The sequence below is a fragment of the Geotrypetes seraphini genome, chromosome 6, assembly GCF_902459505.1.
Source record: "Geotrypetes seraphini chromosome 6, aGeoSer1.1, whole genome shotgun sequence".
Classification (NCBI taxonomy): Eukaryota; Metazoa; Chordata; class Amphibia; order Gymnophiona; family Dermophiidae; genus Geotrypetes; species Geotrypetes seraphini.
In genome coordinates, this window is record NC_047089.1 from 208,915,795 (window position 1) to 208,934,062 (window position 18,268).

Below are 18,268 nucleotides of genomic sequence, written 5' to 3' on the forward strand. Positions count from 1 at the left end.
TCTACTTACCAGATGCAGCGACACCCAGACAACAGCAACAATCATGACACCAGCTACAGAAGCCTAAGAAAACCATCATCCCAGTGTCTAACTTTAGGCAGTTCATAGAGAATTATCCATTAAATGTGAATGAAAATTATGTAGAATATATCATACTCGAAAGACTGTGATTTTTTCTTTCTGCAAAATCGCCTCTTCAGTTCATTTCTCTTGAAAAACATAAAGGCAAGCACAAGAAGAGGAATGATAAGGAAGAAGAAGACCAGGAGTCCATCTCTCAGTGAGGTATCCTTGTCTAAGGGAATAAACACAATGAATGTTAGTCAAAAGTGGCCAGCTTGATGGCTCCATGACAGCTTTTGCTTCTAGTGCCAGTACTGGGGGTGTGTGTGTGGGGAGGGGGTACATGAAATAAAATACTTATTACTCAGCTCAGAAGGACATAATTGGCGAGGTGATGAAGGCATTCCCAAATCCAAATTTCCAAGTATGCGGAATGAACTTTTCAAGTCCTTTCATTAGTTTTCATAAAACTCTGTTTGGAAGCCTCTGTAAGCTCAGAAAATTTCTGTACATGAAAGCGTTCACATACAGCTGTCTTTCCCTCTGAGGATACTATTAGAGACAGTCAATTCTGCAGTTTAAATGCTTTGCATATTCTAGACAGAAAATCACCAACCCAATTTTAACCTCAAAAATATTGTATCTGAAATTAATTTTAGTAATCTGAGGATGGTTAATCTTAGACAAGCATCATCTTCTGACTAAACTATTCACCTATATGAAATTAAAGAACTACACTATAAAATGAAAACTTTCATATAACAAAATGTTGGTTACACCAGCCTTTTTATTCAGTGAAAACTTCTAAATGATTCTATTGAAAACTGACTTTGCAGACTGATACAATGTGCCACATTGGGTCAAAACATAGTTCATCATGCTCAACATTAGCCATTCCAAGACACAAGTATCCAGCAGGATCCCAAGAAAATACAACCCACTAATTGATATATTCAACCAACATTACTTTTTTTTCTATTCCCTATGAAGAATGCAAAAAGAGAAGTTCAAGAAATTACACTGTTTCTGATCCACCTGGACTGTTCGATGGTCATGTCTGGCCCATGTATATTAAACATAAGAAGATAATGGAAGATCTCAGTGTTGATGTGGTGCAATTAGATTGAACAAAATCTAGAAGAAGAACTGCTTAATACAGTATATGGAGACATCCAGAATAAGCTTGATGAACTGCTGAAAATAAAGATTTAAGTGCCAGACTTCAGCTTCTCTTCTACAAAAAGATGTGGAGAGGGGGTAATTTTGTTTTGTTTTCCTTTGATTGTGGATAATTGTCGGGAGGGGGATATTTTATGTTTTCTTAAGTTTAATGGCAGTTGATGGGGGTGTGGGAGGGAGGGGTATTTGATCTGAATTTATCTCTGATAGACTATTAAGTGATGTTAAAGTATAAAATGATTGTATCTTATGTTACACTTATTGTAAGTTTTAAAATGAATAAAGATAAAAAAAAAAAAAATCGATCCCAAAAAAAAATAGATTCATTCCTCGCTGTTTATACCCAGAGATAAGGAGTGACTTTCCCAACACTTTATATATAGCCTAAAATGATTTGATGACTTTCAAGGACCTTATCTAAATCATTTTTAAATTCATCTACTCCAACTGCCTTGACCACATTTTCCAAAAACAAATTCCACAACTTAATTTTGCAGAATTCAGAAATACTTTCTCCAATTTGTTTTAAATGTGTTACCTATTGATTTCATGGAGTGCCCACTCATCTTATTACCATTTGAAATAGCAATCTTTCTCTATTTACCACCTGTGATTCCCCTCTTGAGTTCCCATCTGGCCATCTCTTGCATGGAAGTTTTCCAGGCCTTCAAATCTGGCGAACATTTATTCATACACACACACACAAAACCTTTTTCTTTGCTAACAACAGAGCAATACAAATATTTATTTTATGAATATTGCTACTTGTAAGTCGCCTAGTAATAGGCGGTTGAGAAATTTGTTAAATAAATAATAAATAAATATAAATTTGCAATACTCAGGAGAGAGACCCTGTTCTTCCAAATCCCTATCATGTCTCACCACCAACACTTCATAAGACTATTGAATAGAAACCTGCAAAACCCAGGATACTAGTACCAGTACCCCATTCTAGTATGCTCAAAGCAAAAGGCACCCAAGGAGCATATTTACCAGTGTGCCTTTCATACATTTATATTTCACACATTCCTCTGAGTTCCACAGCTCTGCCCTGACCCCTGGTCATGTAGGTACAGTATCAAATTTTAAACTGTAGTTCCTGTAGATGGACATTTCTAGAAACTTTGGCTGCATTGTGAAAATAATCTTGCATAAGTAAAGAGTTAAACTCCTCTCCCATATCTATGACCCAGTGGGATGCCGTCTTCTAGATAATATTCTGTTCTTTCCTCTTGAACCATCCTATACCAGATTGAGATGGAGTTTAAAGAAATAGAGAGATGCAAAATGAACAGGTGTATTCCTCAGGATCTCGGTTCTGTTTTCCCTGAAAAAAGTGTCTTAATTAAAGTGAAAAAATGCAAAATGGGTATTTCTCAATCTTTAACTCATCAAATGTTGGGAAATTTTCCTGACCTGTGGCTATGCAATGACCCAGACATTTATCTTATCCCCATTGTTCAACATGTCTCCTAGTATGGCACACTCATGGCCTGAGGTCTGGATTATTTCTAACTGAAGAGAACGTCCAATTCTCACTGCCCTCACCTATAGTGACTCTTCACCATCTCTATGCTTTGCGTATCAGGGTGAGCCATATATCATCACCTTCCTTTCCATGTATGCAGAGACAGACATGCCAAACAATCAGAGGTGTGTCCAAGCATTAATTAATTTCTCTGGTGCAAACTTGGTATGTTTTGAATACAACTCATGCATCCATCTCATCAGAGTGACAACATTATACAGTATGAGATCTGAGAGCCTTCAATAATAATCTCATAATTGGGTAAAACTGCTAATTTGACCACTATTTCTGAGAAAAGACTTATATTGGGGGCATATATATTGCACAAAGCTACCTTATGACCCTGCAGTTCTCCCGCAAATACCACAAAACATCCTTGGGGATCCTGAATGAGTTTGTGATTATTAAAGGCCACGCTCCCTTATGAATCAGTATCACTAGTTCCCGCTGTCTTGAATTATAGAAAGAATATGCCAATTCACCTACCCAGTCTTTGAGGAGTTTTTGTGCTCTCCCACACATGTCTCTAGTATGAATGCTATATCTACTTGTTTCATTTTAAGTCAGTCAGCAACTTTGTTCTTTTTATTGGGGAATTCAGACCTGTCACATTCAGCATTAAGAACTTTAAATTAGCCAGTTCCCTTACTTTGTATGCTGGAAAAAAAAAGTGACATTTGAGCAATAGGATAGGAGGAGCGTACTACAAGGGGAAGACAAAATGGAGCAAGACGAAGGAAAGGAACAAAAGGAGGACAATAGGAACGTACCACAAGGGGATGACAAGAGAGACAATAGTCAGGAGTCAGCAGGACAGGAAGGGGACAGAAAGAAAAATAAAACTCAAGGGAAAATAACAAGGAAGAAAAAATGCCAAGACTTAAACTGCATGTACACTAATGCAAGAAGCCTAAAGAACAAAATGGGGAAACTAGAAGTCATGGCAAAAGATGAGAACCTAGACATCATCGCAATCAAGGAAACATGGTGGAGCAAGGAAAACAAATGGGACATAGTACTGCCAGGGTACAATCTCTACCAAAGAGACAGGACATATCAGAAAGGAGGAGGAGTAGCACTTTACATAAAGGACACTATTCACTCGACCGGAGTGGACGCAGCAGCGACAAATGACCAACTGGAATCACTATGGGTTAAAATACCAGGAAGAAAGGGGGCTGAGATAAAGATGGGACTGTACTACCACCCACTTGGGCAAACTGAAGCAAAGGATACAGAACTGGGAGCCGAGTTGAGGCGGAAATGTAAAAACGCAAACACCGTAGTTATGGGGGATTTCAACTATCTCGGGATAGACTGGAGTCTTGGAGTTTCAAAATGTACAAAGGAAACAGAGTTCCTGGAGGCTGTACAGGACTGCTTCATGGAACAGCTTGTCAAGGAACCAAGAGGGACTGTTATTCTGGATTTAATCCTCAACGGGCTGAAGGGATCGGCCAAGGAAGTGGAAATAGTGGGACCATTAGGAAACAGTGATCACAACATGATCCAGTTCAAAGTGGAAATAGGAATGCCAAAGGGGAAGAGAACCATTGCAACAACGTTTAACTTCAAGATAGGGAACTATGATGCCATGAGACAAATGGTGAAGAAGAATCTCAGGAACAGCTCCAGGAAAGCACAGACGGTGGAGCAAGCCTGGTCCTTATTCAAGGACACGGTAAATGAGGCGCAAATCCTGTATATACCCAGATTTAGAAAAGGGTGCAAAAAGAATCAAGCAAAAGACCCGGCGTGGATAACCAATGAAGTTAAGAATGTGATAGGAAACAAGAAAAAATCATTCCGAAAGTGGAAAAAGGATAAAACCGAGGAAAATTGGAAAGAGCACAGGAAGCATCAAAAAGAATGTCACCGCGTGGTAAGAAAAGCAAAAAAAGAATATGAAGAGAGACTTGCCAGGGAGGCATGAAATTTTAAACCATTCTTTCGATATGTGAAAAGAAAACAGCCAGCGAGGGATGAGGTGGGACCTCTGGATGAGGGAGACAGGAAGGGAGTGGTGAAGGAGGAAGAAGAGGTGGCAGACAGACTAAACACGTTCTTCTCGTCTGTCTTCACAAAAGAGGACACATCCAACATGCCAGAACTGGAAAAAAAATCTTCAAGGGGGATCAAGAGGGAAAATTATCATGCATGGAGGTAAGCCTCGAAGACGTACTCAAACAGATAGATAGATTAAAAGCTGACAAATCCCCGGGCCCAGACAGAATCCACCCGAGAATATGAAAGAGCTACTGCAGCAGATTTGCAACCTATCCTTGAAAACAGGAGTAATCCCGGAGGACTGGAGGATAGCAAATGTTACACCTATCTTCAAAAAAGGATCGAGAGGCGACTCAGGGAACTACAGACTGGTGAGTTTGACCTCAGATCCAGGGAAGATGGTCGAATCATTGATCAATGACAGTATCAATGAGCATATAAACAAAAATAATCTGATGAGAACAAGCCAGCATGGTTTCTGTAAAGGAAGATCATGCCAAACGAACCTACTGCTCTTCTTTGAGGGGATAAGCGATCAATTGGACAAAGGTAACCCGGTAGACATTGTATATATGGACTTCCAAAAAGCCTTTGACAAGGTACCCCATGAGCGCCTACTAAGGAAAGTGGAACCACGGGGTGGAAGGGGACGTGCACAGATGGATCAGAAATTGGCTGGCAGATAGGAAACAGAGGGTAGGAGTAAAGGGACACTACTCTGACTGGAAAGGAGTCACGAGTGGCATCCCGCAGGGGTCAGTGCTGGGACCGCTGCTGTTCAATATATTCATCAGTGACCTTGAATCAGGGACGAAATGCGAAGTTATAAAATTCGCGGACGACACAAAACTCTCCAGTAGGATTAGAACTGTTGAAGAATGTAAAGAACCACAAAGGGACATGAACAAACTGAGTAAATGGGCAAACAAATGGCAGATAAGCTTCAATGTAGAGAAATGTAAAGTCTTGCACATAGGGAAAGTAAACCCGATGTACAACTACATGATGGGGGGGATGGTACTGGGGGAAGGTAACCTAGAAAAGGACTTTGTGGTTTTGGTGGATAAAACAATGAAGCCGGCGGCACAATGCGCAGCGGCTTCAAAGGTGAACAGAATGTTGGGCATTATCAAAAAAGTTATCGCGATCAGAACAAAGGAAGTTATCCTGCCACTGTATCAGGCGATGGTGCGCCGGCATCTGGAGTACTGCGTCCAATATTGGTCGCCGTACCTTAAGAAGGATATGGCGATACTCGAGAGGGTCCAGAGAAGAGCAACAAGGATGATAAAAGGCATGGAAAACCTTTCATATGCTGGAAGGCTAGAGAAACTGGGGCTCTTCTCCCTGGAAAAGCGGAGTCTTAGAGGGGACATGATAGAGACTTATAAGATCATGAAAGACATAGAGAAGATGGAGAGGGACAGATTCTTTAGACTAGCGGGGACAACAAAAACAAGAGGGCATTCAGAAAAATTGAAAGGAGACAGATTCAGAACGAATGCTAGGAAGTTCTTCTTCACGCAGAGGGTGGTGGACACCTGGAATGCGCTTCCAGAAGAGGTGATAGGACAGAGTACAATATTGGGTTTCAAAAAGGGATTGGATGATTTCCTGAAGGAGAAGGAGATTGAAGGGTATAGATAGAGGGTTACTATACAGGATATTAAATGATTAGGGAACAAAAGATTTAGGTAAAGGATCACTTACAGGTCATGGACATGGGGGGGCCGCCGCGGGAGCGGACTGCTGGGTACGATGGACCCCTGGTGTGACCCGGCAGAGGCAATGCTTATGTGCTTATAATACGTTGGTCACCCTGTCAGGCCTCCCAGCTGGACCCCAGGAAGTGATAATACTGTCTGGGCCATTGGGGCTTACCCCCTTCCCCATCCCTCCCCCTCCTTCTCATACTCTCTTCATCCATACTCCACACCCTACATGGCCAAAGTGAAAATAATGATGGATCAGGGATCTAAACTGTGCGACATAGTGGAAGACTTGAAGACCTATATGCAGGGACTATCTTGAGCTTCTAGTGGCAGCAGACTTGAGAATCAGCAAGAATGCATCTTGGGTCTGAGTCAGACTGGCATATTTCATTTTGCTGTTTCAAAGGCCTCAGGAACAATCCTACAATACCAGTTGCAGTGTGATTCTGTGTGATCCTGTGCTGATTGAATCACATAGGCGCAGCATATTGCTAAATTTATATAACTAATAGTCTTTAAGCGTGTGCTAGAATAGATGTGTATGTGTCTTTTTTTTCTTTGTCTCTCTCTTCTTGGACGTTGTCTGTCTGCCTATTTTCCTTTCTGTCTGTCTCTCTGGCCCCCTGTCTGTCTGTCAGTCCCCTTTCCCTCTCCCCCCCTGTTGTGTTATGCCTGCCTGCTCCATGATCCCCTTCTGTTCCCCCACCTCCCAGAGCAAAGCATGATTGCTGTCTGCCCCACAGCACACCCCTCCCCCCTTTCCCTCTCCCCCTGACGTGGCGTGCCATGCCTGCCTGCTCTATGGCCCCCTTATATTCCCCCCTCCCAGAGCAAAGCATTATTGCTTTCTGGCCCACAGCACACCCCTCCCCCCAAAGTAGCCCCCTTTCCCTCTCTCCCTGGCCCCCTACCTGCCTGTATTGCTCCCTCTTCTGGCCCAACCGCATGAACCGCCGCTGCTGCTCCTCTTCAAAGCAGCCTGCTGAGGATCACTGGCCAGCTGTAGCGAACCTCACAGGCCGCTTTCCACCTCGGTAGCACATTCCCTCTAAACAGAAGGGCTTAGTGGGCTTAGTGAATCTAGCCCTAAGTGTCTTGTGTACATAAATTATAGAACAGCACTCCAGTACTTACACGAGTGCTAGTATTCTATAACATATAGAGCCATGCAAATGTTTTGCATCACCTCCGAGTAATACATTGTTCCGTCTTCCTTGCTGGATCACAGCAATATTTCTGATGCCTACTGCTGCATATTATATACTGACGTGTTCAGAATTTTATGCTTTATCACCCTGCACATTTTAAATTGATTTAGGACTTCTGATTTAAGACTTGTAGCACATAAACTCCAGAATGTTGAAAAATGTTGCTATTTTGTAAATGGATTACATTAGCTATTTCAATATGTACTAAGTTTATCTGTATTTTAATTGTTACCCCCTTCAAGAGGAGGTAGCCCTGAAAAGGGCTGGTTGTTTTCTGCTATTCTAATAACATAATGGCCAGCCTTTGTTCTTGATAACAAGCTTGCAGCGTTGAGGCATGGAGTGAATCAATTTTCGAAATTCATCTGGCTGTACAACATGGTGTCAAGCATTAATCAGTGCTTCATTCAACTTGACCTTTCTTTTGGGGTGTTTTCTGAACACCTTGACAGCAAGATTATTCCACAAATTCTCAATTGGATTGAGATCTGGTGACTGCCCTGGCCATTCCAGTCGCTGATTATGGCTCAATGTCATCCACTTTGTCATCATCTTTGCCTGATGACAGGGTGCATTGTCATCCTGGAAGTGGAAGTCACCCTGGAAGAGACTCCTTGCAGACAGAACTATTACGTTTTGCAAAGCGGAGAGATACTTGGCACCGTTTCATCATGCTATCAATCACCTGAAAGCATCCAATGCCATTGGCTGACATACAGCACCAGACCATGATTTTTGTTGGATGCTTTACAGTCAAGTCCAGGCACTGTGGTTTGAAAGCCTCATTCTTAAATTGTCTTACAAACGTGTTGCACTGGTCTCCTAACACACAGAAAGTACTCTCATCGCTGAAGAGAACATTTTCCTACACCTCTGGAGTCCATATGCTGTACTTTGTGGTCCATTCAACCCGTTGCTTTCTTTGCATCGCCGTTACCAACTGCTTCTTTCTTGCTCTACAGCCATATAGGCCAAACTTCAGGCACCACTGACGTACTGTTGAGGCACATACGTTCACTGAACACATTTTCTGCCACTTGGCTGACAATTCTGGTGATGTGAGTTTGCGATCTGCCACTGAGATCCGGCGAACAACCCTTTCCTCTCGCACAGTGGATTTGCGTGGTCTTCCACTTTGAGTCCTGTCAGTCACATTTCCTGTATCTTTTTTCTTACTGAGCAAGCGTATGTATGACTGTACTTTGATTGCACTTCATCCTGGCTACAATTTGCCGGCTTGAATAGCCTTCTTCATTAAGTATAACCACTGTCACACATTCTTCTTTTGAAAGATTTCTAACTTTTCCCATGTTGCGATTATGCTGTCACTGGAGTAGCAGACAGTTATGAAAACTGATTTTCCCTCTTTGCCATATATGCGCATGAATGCTGCGCTGTGATTGGTTCCTCAAAACAAACGTCATTGGTTGAAAACGGAGTGATCTGATTGGACAGTTTCAATCCGGTTTTAACACAAAATATCAACATGTTTGACATTCCGCAGTTTATGCGTTACAAGTCTTAAATCTGAAGTCCTAAATAAATTTAAAATGTGCAGGGTGATAGAGCATAAAATTCAGAACACATCAGTATATAATATGCAACTGTACGCGTCAGAAATATTGCTGTGATCCAGTAAGAAAGACAGAACAATGTATTACTTGGAGGCGATGCAAAACTTTTGCACGGCTCTGTATGTGCACAAATGACACCTAACTTTTAAGTGACCTCTTAGAATTAGAAGGGGGTTTATCCTCTGAAACGGAACCCCGAACTCAAAGAGTGTGCAGATTTATTGAAATACAGCATCTGATATACTATCTAAGATAAGCACTACACTTTTGCTTTGAAATTTTCCAGCTGCTTTTTGATGACTTCGGTCACAATTACACAACTATTAATGGCATAAGCTCTTGACAATGAACACTGATTTATCGCATTTAATATAGGTCTGTAATGGTGGAAGAATTTTGAATTTCATTCACTTTAAATTATGCGTTTTTAGGCACCATTTTTGATTAGTAGTGCTTCTACACAGTTAATTCACATTTTTTTGAGAGATCCTAGGATGTTTCACAAGCGAATACAGTACTCTGTTGGGTTTACTAAGTGCCAGCTCCAGTTTAGGGGTTGTCCCCATCTGTGAATTGTGAATACTGACGACTCTCACGTCACACAATAATTTTATTACCAATTTTTCAACCATTTCATTTCCTACTTGTGTCATGAAAAAAATACAATAGTTTATATTTTATTTATAGAATTAGGGAGTGCATGATTTACAAAAATATTCACTGAATGTAAAATCAGTAAGGTAACTGAAGGTAAAATCAAAGGTAGGATGAAGCATGGGACCCTCAAACAAAAGAATATTATGCTGCTCCTGGGGAGGGGAGAGAGAAGGGGAATGCTAGGCTGGGGGAAGGGGTTTGCGAGAAGGGAAGAGAGGAACAACTGATAGATTGCAGGGGGCAACGACACTCTAGCACTAACTCTGAACTTTTCCCATTACAATGTGCCTCAGCTACTCCGAGTCTTCACCATCAAAGCATATTTCTGGAATGTGTATCTGTTATATCACCTTCAGTAAAGATCAAAGCAAAACATTCATTTAAGTTTTCTACTAGGACTTTCTTTCCTGGGTGCCCCCCCCCCTTAGTCATATAATGGGATTATCAATATCTCAAAGATAGAAGAACAGACCTTCTGTATCCTCAAACTTCATATGCATCACCATCTTTACAGAACACTACACCACTATAGGCATATTTTCAGACAGAACCATTCAAACAAAAAGTAGAATATAGTGTCTTATGGTGTACCAGAGTGTTTTCCAGGATTTTCCTGCAGCTTTACTGCGACAGGAATGTCAAGTGGAAGATATCAAGAGTCCTATCCCACCCCTGAAATCCCTATTTAGTACTTGCCATTGTATGTGGGTCCACTGTCAGTGCTGCCTCCATAACCTTTGCTTTCACAATTAGGAGGGGCCCAGCTGCTGTCACAGTGACAGTTTTTGTTACTGTTGCAAACCTGTAAGTTTAGAAGAAAATATGTCTATATTTATGCACAACATGCCGCCAATCTAATCTATGGACCACAAGATGGATTTTCCCTAGGATAGGATAGCAGGAAACTCTGCAATCGTTTACAGAAATGCTCTATAATAGTATTGACATTTATAGCCATTCAAACAGAATTTATGAAATATGTTAGTTTAATTAAATGTGCACATATACAAAAGTGCTGGGTAGACAGCAGTACTGTAGTAGAGAGAATAGGCCCTGTAAATTATAGGGTGAAAGATGAAAAGAAGCACCTGCAGACTTATCATATTAATCTCCTTAAGCCTTGGAAGGATAGGGAAATGTTAGCCTTGGTTGCTCAGCGGTGCCAAGAGGACGATTTAGGCCCACAGATAGCTGATCTGGGTCGGGAAGAGAAGGTTAACATAGGTACAGAGCTCATCCCTCCCTGTTTGTTGATGTAGTACATTGCAACTTGATTGTTTGTGCAAATGAGTAGTACTTGAGGAAAGAGAAGATGTTGAAAAGCCTTGAGGGCATAAAATATCGCTTGGAGTTCCAGGAAATTGATGTGGTGTTTCTTTTCCTGGGCAGTCCAAAACCCCTGAGTTTGGAATTCGTTCAAGTGAGCTCCCCAGGCATAAGGGGATGCATCTGTGGTGATCACGAAATGATGAGGAGGTAGATGGAACAGTAGACCTCTGGATAGATTTGAAGATGTCAACCACCAAAGAAGCGACTGTCGAAGAGACGAGGTCACAGATATGTGTTGAGAGCAAGGATCCGTCGCTTGTGACCACTGGGTCGCTAGGGTCCATTGAGGAGTACGCAGGTGGAGACGTGCGAAGGGGGTGACATGTACTGTCGAAGCCATGTGCCCCAAGAGCACCATCAGGTGATTCGCAGAGATGGTAACCTGTTGAAGCACCTGCCGACAGAGATGAAGGATGGTCTGAAGGCAGTTGGATGGAAGAAACGCCCTCATCAGAACAGTGTCCAGAATGGCTCCAATGAATTGAAGTCGCTGGGTTGGAATGAGGTGCGACTTGGGTAGATTGATTTCGAAACCCAACAGTTGAAGGAAGTGAATGGTCTGGTTGGTGGCAAGCAGAACCGCCTGAGAAGAATGAGCCTTGATCAGCCAGTCGTCCAAGTAAGGGAAGACTTGAAAATTGTGAGAGCGGAGATAGGCCGCTACCACAATCAGACACTTGGTGAATATCCTGGCCAGACCGAAGGGTAGTACCTTGTACTGATAATGATTTTGATTGATGAGAAAGCGCAGATATTGCCTGGACGTCGGATGGATAGGAATATGTGTGTAAGCCTCTTTTAGATCGAGGGAGCATAGCCAGTCGCCCTGAGAGAGAAGAGGGTAGAGGGTGGCAAGAGAGAGCATTTTGAACTTCTCCACCTTGTTACACTGATTCGTCTCCTTCAGATCCTCAGACACTATCACCCAAAGGTCTGTTTCCCCCTTCCATGCAAATAAGCACAGTTATTTACCGTAACAGGTGTTATCCAGGGACAGCAGGCAGATATTCTTGATGGGTGACGGCACCGACGGAGCCCCGCTACGGACAATTTTAGAGTGATTGCACTCTAAGAACTTAGAAAGTTCTAGTTAGGCCGCACCGCGCGTGCGCCTTCCCGCCCGACGAAGGCGCGCGGTCCCCAGTTAGTATAAGCCAGCTAAGAAGCCAACCCAGGGAGGTGGGAGGAACGCAAGAATATCTGCCTGCTGTCCCTGGATAACACCTGTTACGGTAAGTAACTGTGCTTTATCCCAGGACAAGCAGGCAGCATATTCTTAACGCATGGGTGACCTCCAAGCTAACAAAAAGAGGGATGGAGGGAAGGTTGGCCATTAGGAAAATAAATTTTGTAAAACAGATTGGCCGAAGTGTCCATCCCATCTGGAGAATGCATCCAGACAATAGTGAGATGTAAATGTATGAACTGAGGACCAAGTAGCAGCTTTGCAGATTTCCTCAATAGGAGTGGAACAGAGGAAAGCTACAGATGCTGCCATCGCTCGGACTCTATGGGCCGTGACAGAACCTTCCAGTGTCAGTCCGGTCTGAGCATAACAGAAAGAAATGCACGCTGCCAGCCAATTAGACAACGTACGTTTAGAAACAGGATGTCCTAATTTATTTGGATCAAAGGACAGAAAGAGTTGAGGGAATGATCTGTGGGGCTTAGTACGGTCTAAATAGTAAGCTAAAGCCCGTTTACAGTCCAAAGTATGCAAAGCCTGTTCTCCAGAATGAGAGTGAGGCTACAGCCGTTTTTCCCTTCATGCCCCCTTCACCGGGTTTTAAAAAGTGTCAGCGGTGTGCACACCCTATTTCCTTATCCGACCCGCACAAGTGGTGCCTTCAGTGTTTGGGTCCGGACCATAGGGCAGAAACGTGCACCCGCTGTAGTTCTCTTCAAAAGAGAACTTTGAAGAATCGCCAAAATTCAACAGCGGATTCTTTTCGGTGCCGCTATGGAAGTTCCACCGGCATCGGCTCCAGCGACTTCCTCCAAATCGACACCGGTAGTTTCGACACCGTAAGATGTATCTTCGGTGTCGCACCTTGCAGGTAAGCCGGCTAAGAAGCCATCCCCTACTGTTCTTGGCCCGCCAGTCGAACATGCAGTGAGCCAAGTCCTGCAGACTGCGCGCCGGCCCCGCAAACGCTCCACTCCCATAGAAGTCACTGCCTCTTCATCGGCATCGACTTCGCCTGAGCGCCGAGCTGCACCGCAGGTACCGAGCAAGAAAAAAGCGGTACCGGTGCCATCGGGACCGTCCCTGGATGAGCGTATAGCCTCCATCCTCCAGGTCCAGCTTCAGGAGCAATTACAACACCTGCTCCCGGCTCTGCTGACTCCGAACCTTCCGGTGTCGGTACCTACTGAGCCTACGGTACCGATCGTCGACCAGCCTATTTTGTCGGTATCGACGTTATCGGCACCGCTTAAATCTGCCTCTTCCATGTCGATGCCTGTTTTATCGGCAGAGCCAAAGTCTCTTCGACGTACTGCTCACTCGGCCTCTGATCCGGTACTGCTCTCTGACACCCGTACCGTTTTACAGTCACCAGGTACGGTGTCGATGCGTTCAGGCAAATCGGTACGCAAAACCAGGCATACCGAATCCTCTACTCCTCAATCTCAGGGCCGTCTTCCATCGGTACGTGACCCTGATTTATGGGATGATTCCGACGATCCCCTCGGTACCGAGGAGGATTTTTCATCGGATGAGGCTGACCCATCGATGCAGGATCCTGCTAGTAAGCCAGAGCACTTCTCCTTCACCAAATTTCTTAGGGAAATGTCAGACACCCTTTCTTTTCCCTTGGAGTCTGATTCGAAGAAGTCAAAAGCATTCCTGGATGCTTTGGACTTTGACCAACCTCCCAAAGAATTTTTAAAGTTACCCCTTCATGATATATTAAGGGAGACTTTTTACAAAAACTTGGAAACTCCTCTTACCGTTCCAGGAACTCCAAGGAAATTGGAATCACTTTATAAAGTCATTCCTATTCCAGGGTTTGACAAACCTTAGCTTCCACACGAATCTTTGCTGGTGGAGTCAACCTTAAAAAAATCGGCAGGCTCTAGTGTGTATGCTTCTGTCCCTCCTGGTAGAGAGGGTAAAGTTATGGACAAATTTGGTAAACGGCTTTACCAGAATGCTATGTTGGCCAACCGTTCAGGTAACTATGCATTCCATTTTTCCTTTTACCTGAAACATCTTATTCAACAGATGGCCACTTTTCAAAAATACATTACTGACCGCAAGCTTTCTGCTTTTCAGCAATGCACTGCCAGTCTCTTGCAGCTCAGGAAGTTTATGGTCCGTTCCATCTATGACACTTTTGAACTGACATCCCGAGCTACTGCTATGTCTGTAGCGATGAGACGATTGGCATGGCTTCACGTCTCAGACCTTGATGTGAACCACCAGGACCGCCTTGCCAATGCTCCCTGCCTAGGTGATGAGCTGTTTGGAGAATTTCTGGATACCACCACTCAGAAGCTTTCTACTCATGAGACGAGGTGGGATACTTTATTGAAAAACAAAAAGAAACCCCCTCCTCCTCGTCCTTTTAGACAGCAGACGTCGTATCGGAGGCGTTTTTCTGCTCGACCGATTCAGCCTCATCCTCCTCAGCCTCGGAGACAACGGCAGCAACAACAACAGGCTCGCCAACAACAGCCGCCTGCCATAAAGCCCGTTGTTCAGCCTAAACCGACTCAGCCCTTTTGACTCGCTTCTCCAGGGCATTGCCAGTCTTCCTCCCTCATGTCCTCCTCCACAGCCTATAGGAGGTCGACTAAACATTTTTCTGACTCGATGGGAGATAATCACCACCGACCAGTGGGTACTCTCTATCATAGCCCACGGCTACTCCCTCAATTTTCAGACTCCTCCGCCGTTAGGCCTGCCAAAAGAGTCTGCTTCCAACAAGTCTCAGTCCCTCCTTCTAGCTCAAGAGGTTCAATCCCTCCTTCTTCTCAATGCCATCGAAGAAGTTCCTCAAGATGAGCGAGGTCAGGGTTTTTACTCCAGGTACTTTCTAGTTCCCAAAAAGACCAGAGACTGGTCTTAGTTCAATATTTAATCTTATTTTCTGATTCTAGATCCTTTGTGTTCATCCCACGCTTCTTTGAACTCAGTCACAGTTTTACTCTCCACCACCTCTCTCGGGAGCGCATTCCAGGCATCCACTGTAAAGTAGAATTTCCTGACATTGCCTTTGAATCTACCACCCTCAACCTCAAATTATGTCCTCTGGTTTTACCATTTTCCTTTCTCTGAAAAAGATTTTGTTCTACGTTAATACCCTTCAAGTATTTGAACGTCTGAATCATATCTCTCCTGTCTCTCCTTTCCTCTAGGGTATACATATTCAGGGCTTCCAGTCTCTCCTCATACGTCTTCTGGCGCAAGCTTCCTATCATTTTCGTCACCCTCCTCTGGACCGCCTCAAGTCTTCTTACGTTCTTCGCCAGATACGGTCTCCAAAACTGAACACAATACTCCAAGTGGGGCCTTACCAATGACCTGTACAGGGGCATCAACACCTTCTTCCTTCTACTGACTACGCCTCTCTTTATACAGCCCAGCATCCTTCTGGCAGCAGCCACTGCCTTGTCACACTGTTTTTTCACCTTTAGATCTTCGGACACTATCACCCCAAGGTCCCTCTCCCCGTTCATGCATATCAGCTTCTCTCCTCCCATCATATACGGTTCCTTCCTATTATTAATCCCCAAATGCATTACTCTGCATTTCTTTGCATTGAATTTTAGTTGCCAGGCATTAGACCATTCCTCTAACTTTTGCAGATCCTTTTTCATATTTTCCACTCCCTCTTCGGTGTCTACTCTGTTACAAATCTTGGTATCATCTGCAAAAAGGCACACTTTTCCTTCTAACCCTTCAGCAATGTCACTCACAAACATATTGAACAGGATTGGCCCCAGCACCGATCCCTGAGGGACTCCACTACTCACCTTTCCTTCCTTCGAGCAACTTCCATTAACCACCACCCTCTGGCGTCTGTCCGACAGCCAGTTTCTGACCCAGTTCACCACTTTGGGTCCTAACTTCAGCCCTTCAAGTTTGTTCAACAGCCTCCTATGAGGAAGGCTTTGCTGAAATCCAAGTAAATTACATCTAGCATATGTCCTCGATCCAGCTCTCTGGTCACCCAATCAAAAAATTCAATCAGGTTCGTTTGGCACGATTTACCTTTTGTAAAGCCATGTTGCCTCGGATCCTGTAACCCATTAGATTCAAGGAAGTACACTATCCTTTCTTTCAGCAAAACTTCCATTATTTTTCCAACAACTGAAGTGAGGCTCACCGGCCTGTAGTTTCCTGCTTCATCCCTGTGACCACTTTTATGAATAGGGATCACATCCACTCTCCTCCAATCCCCAGGAATCACTCCCATCTCCAGAGATTTGTTGAACAAGTCTTTAATAGGACTCGCCAGAACCTCTCTGAGCTCCCTTAGTATCCTGGGATGGATCCCGTCTGGTCCCATCACTTTGTCCACCTTCAGTTTTTCAAGTTGCTCATAAACACCCTCCTCCGTGAACGGCACAGAATCTACTCCATTTTCTCGTGTAACTTTGCTACACAATCTCGGTCCTTCCCCAGGATTTTCTTCTGTGAACACAGAACAGCAATATTTGTTTAGCACATTCGCTTTCTTCTCATCACTTTCCACATATTGGTTCCCAGCATCTTTTAGCCTAGCAATTCCATTTTTCATCTTCCTCCTTTCACTAATATATCTGAAAAAATTTTTGTCTCCCTTTTTTACATTTTTAGCCATTTGTTCTTCCGCTAGTGCTTTTGCCAAACGTATCTCTCTCTTGGCTTCTTTCAGTTTCACCCTGTAGTCCTTTCTGCTCTCCTCTTCTTGGGTTTTTTTATATTTCACGAACGCCAACTCTTTCACCTTTATTTTCTCAGCCACTAGGTTGGAGAACCATATCGGCTTCCTTTTTCTCTTGTTTTTACTGATTTTCTTCACAAAAAGGTCCGTAGCCATTTTTATCGCTTCTTTTAGCTTAGACCACTGTCTTTCCACTTCTCTTATGTCCTCCTATCCTAACAGCTCTTTCTTCAGGTACTCTCCCATTGCATTAAAGTCCGTACGTTTGAAATCTAGAACTTTAAGTATTGTGCGGCCGCTCTCCACTTTAGCCGTTATATCAAACCAAACCGTTTGATGATCGCTACTTCCCAGGTGAGCACCCACTCGAATATTAGAGATACTCTCTCCATTTGTGAGGACCAGATCCAATATCGCTTTTTCTCTTGTGGGTTCCATCACCATTTGTCTGAGCAGAGCCTCTTGAAAGGCATCCACAATCTCCCTACTTCTTTCCGATTCTGCAGACGGAACATTTTAGTCCGCATCCGGCAGGTTGAAATCTCCCAACAGCAGAACCTCCTCTTTCCTTCCAAACTTTTGGATATCCACAAACAGATCCTTATCAATTTGCTGCGATTGAGTCGGAGGTCTGTAGACTACACCCACATAGATAAAAGTTCCATCTTCTCTTTTCAGAGCAATCCATATCGCTTCTTCCTCTCCCCAGGTCCCTTGCATTTCGGTCGCTTGGATATTGATCTTTACATAGAGAGCTACTCCTCCACCTTTTTGACCATCTCTGTCCTTCTTAAAAAGATTATTTCCCGGTATGTTTGCATCCCATCCATGTGATTCACTGAACCATGTCTCTGTGATAGCGACAATATCTAGATCTGCCTCTAACATCAGGGCTTGCAGATCATGAACTTTGTTGCTTAGACTGCGAGCATTTGTGGTCATCGCTTTCCAGCTATTTTTCAGTGATAATCTCCTTTTTCGTATGGATTTTTGTTTCGTTTCACTTTCCGTTGCAATACTAAGAAATGAGTTGCTGATATTGCTTATGTTGCAGTCTTTACTACTATCACATCTTTTCTTTTGCCGGGGGTGGTCTCTATAATTGTCCTTCGTACATACACCACCCCCACCTTCTAGT

The 18,268-nt window shown here is 43.5% G+C and overlaps 1 protein-coding gene across 1 annotated transcript in view; it reads right to left on the minus strand.

Annotated features, from left to right (window-relative positions):
• ADAM9 (ADAM metallopeptidase domain 9) overlaps positions 1 to 18,268 on the minus strand; it is a 155,617-nt gene that overhangs the window by 30,892 nt on the left and 106,457 nt on the right. The window contains exons 18-19 of the mRNA XM_033948056.1: positions 10,625 to 10,730; positions 157 to 295 (exon numbers count right to left, since the gene is read on the minus strand). Of these exons, the coding sequence (XP_033803947.1) occupies positions 157 to 295; positions 10,625 to 10,730 (245 nt within the window). The remainder of the gene's footprint in view (positions 1 to 156; positions 296 to 10,624; positions 10,731 to 18,268) is intronic.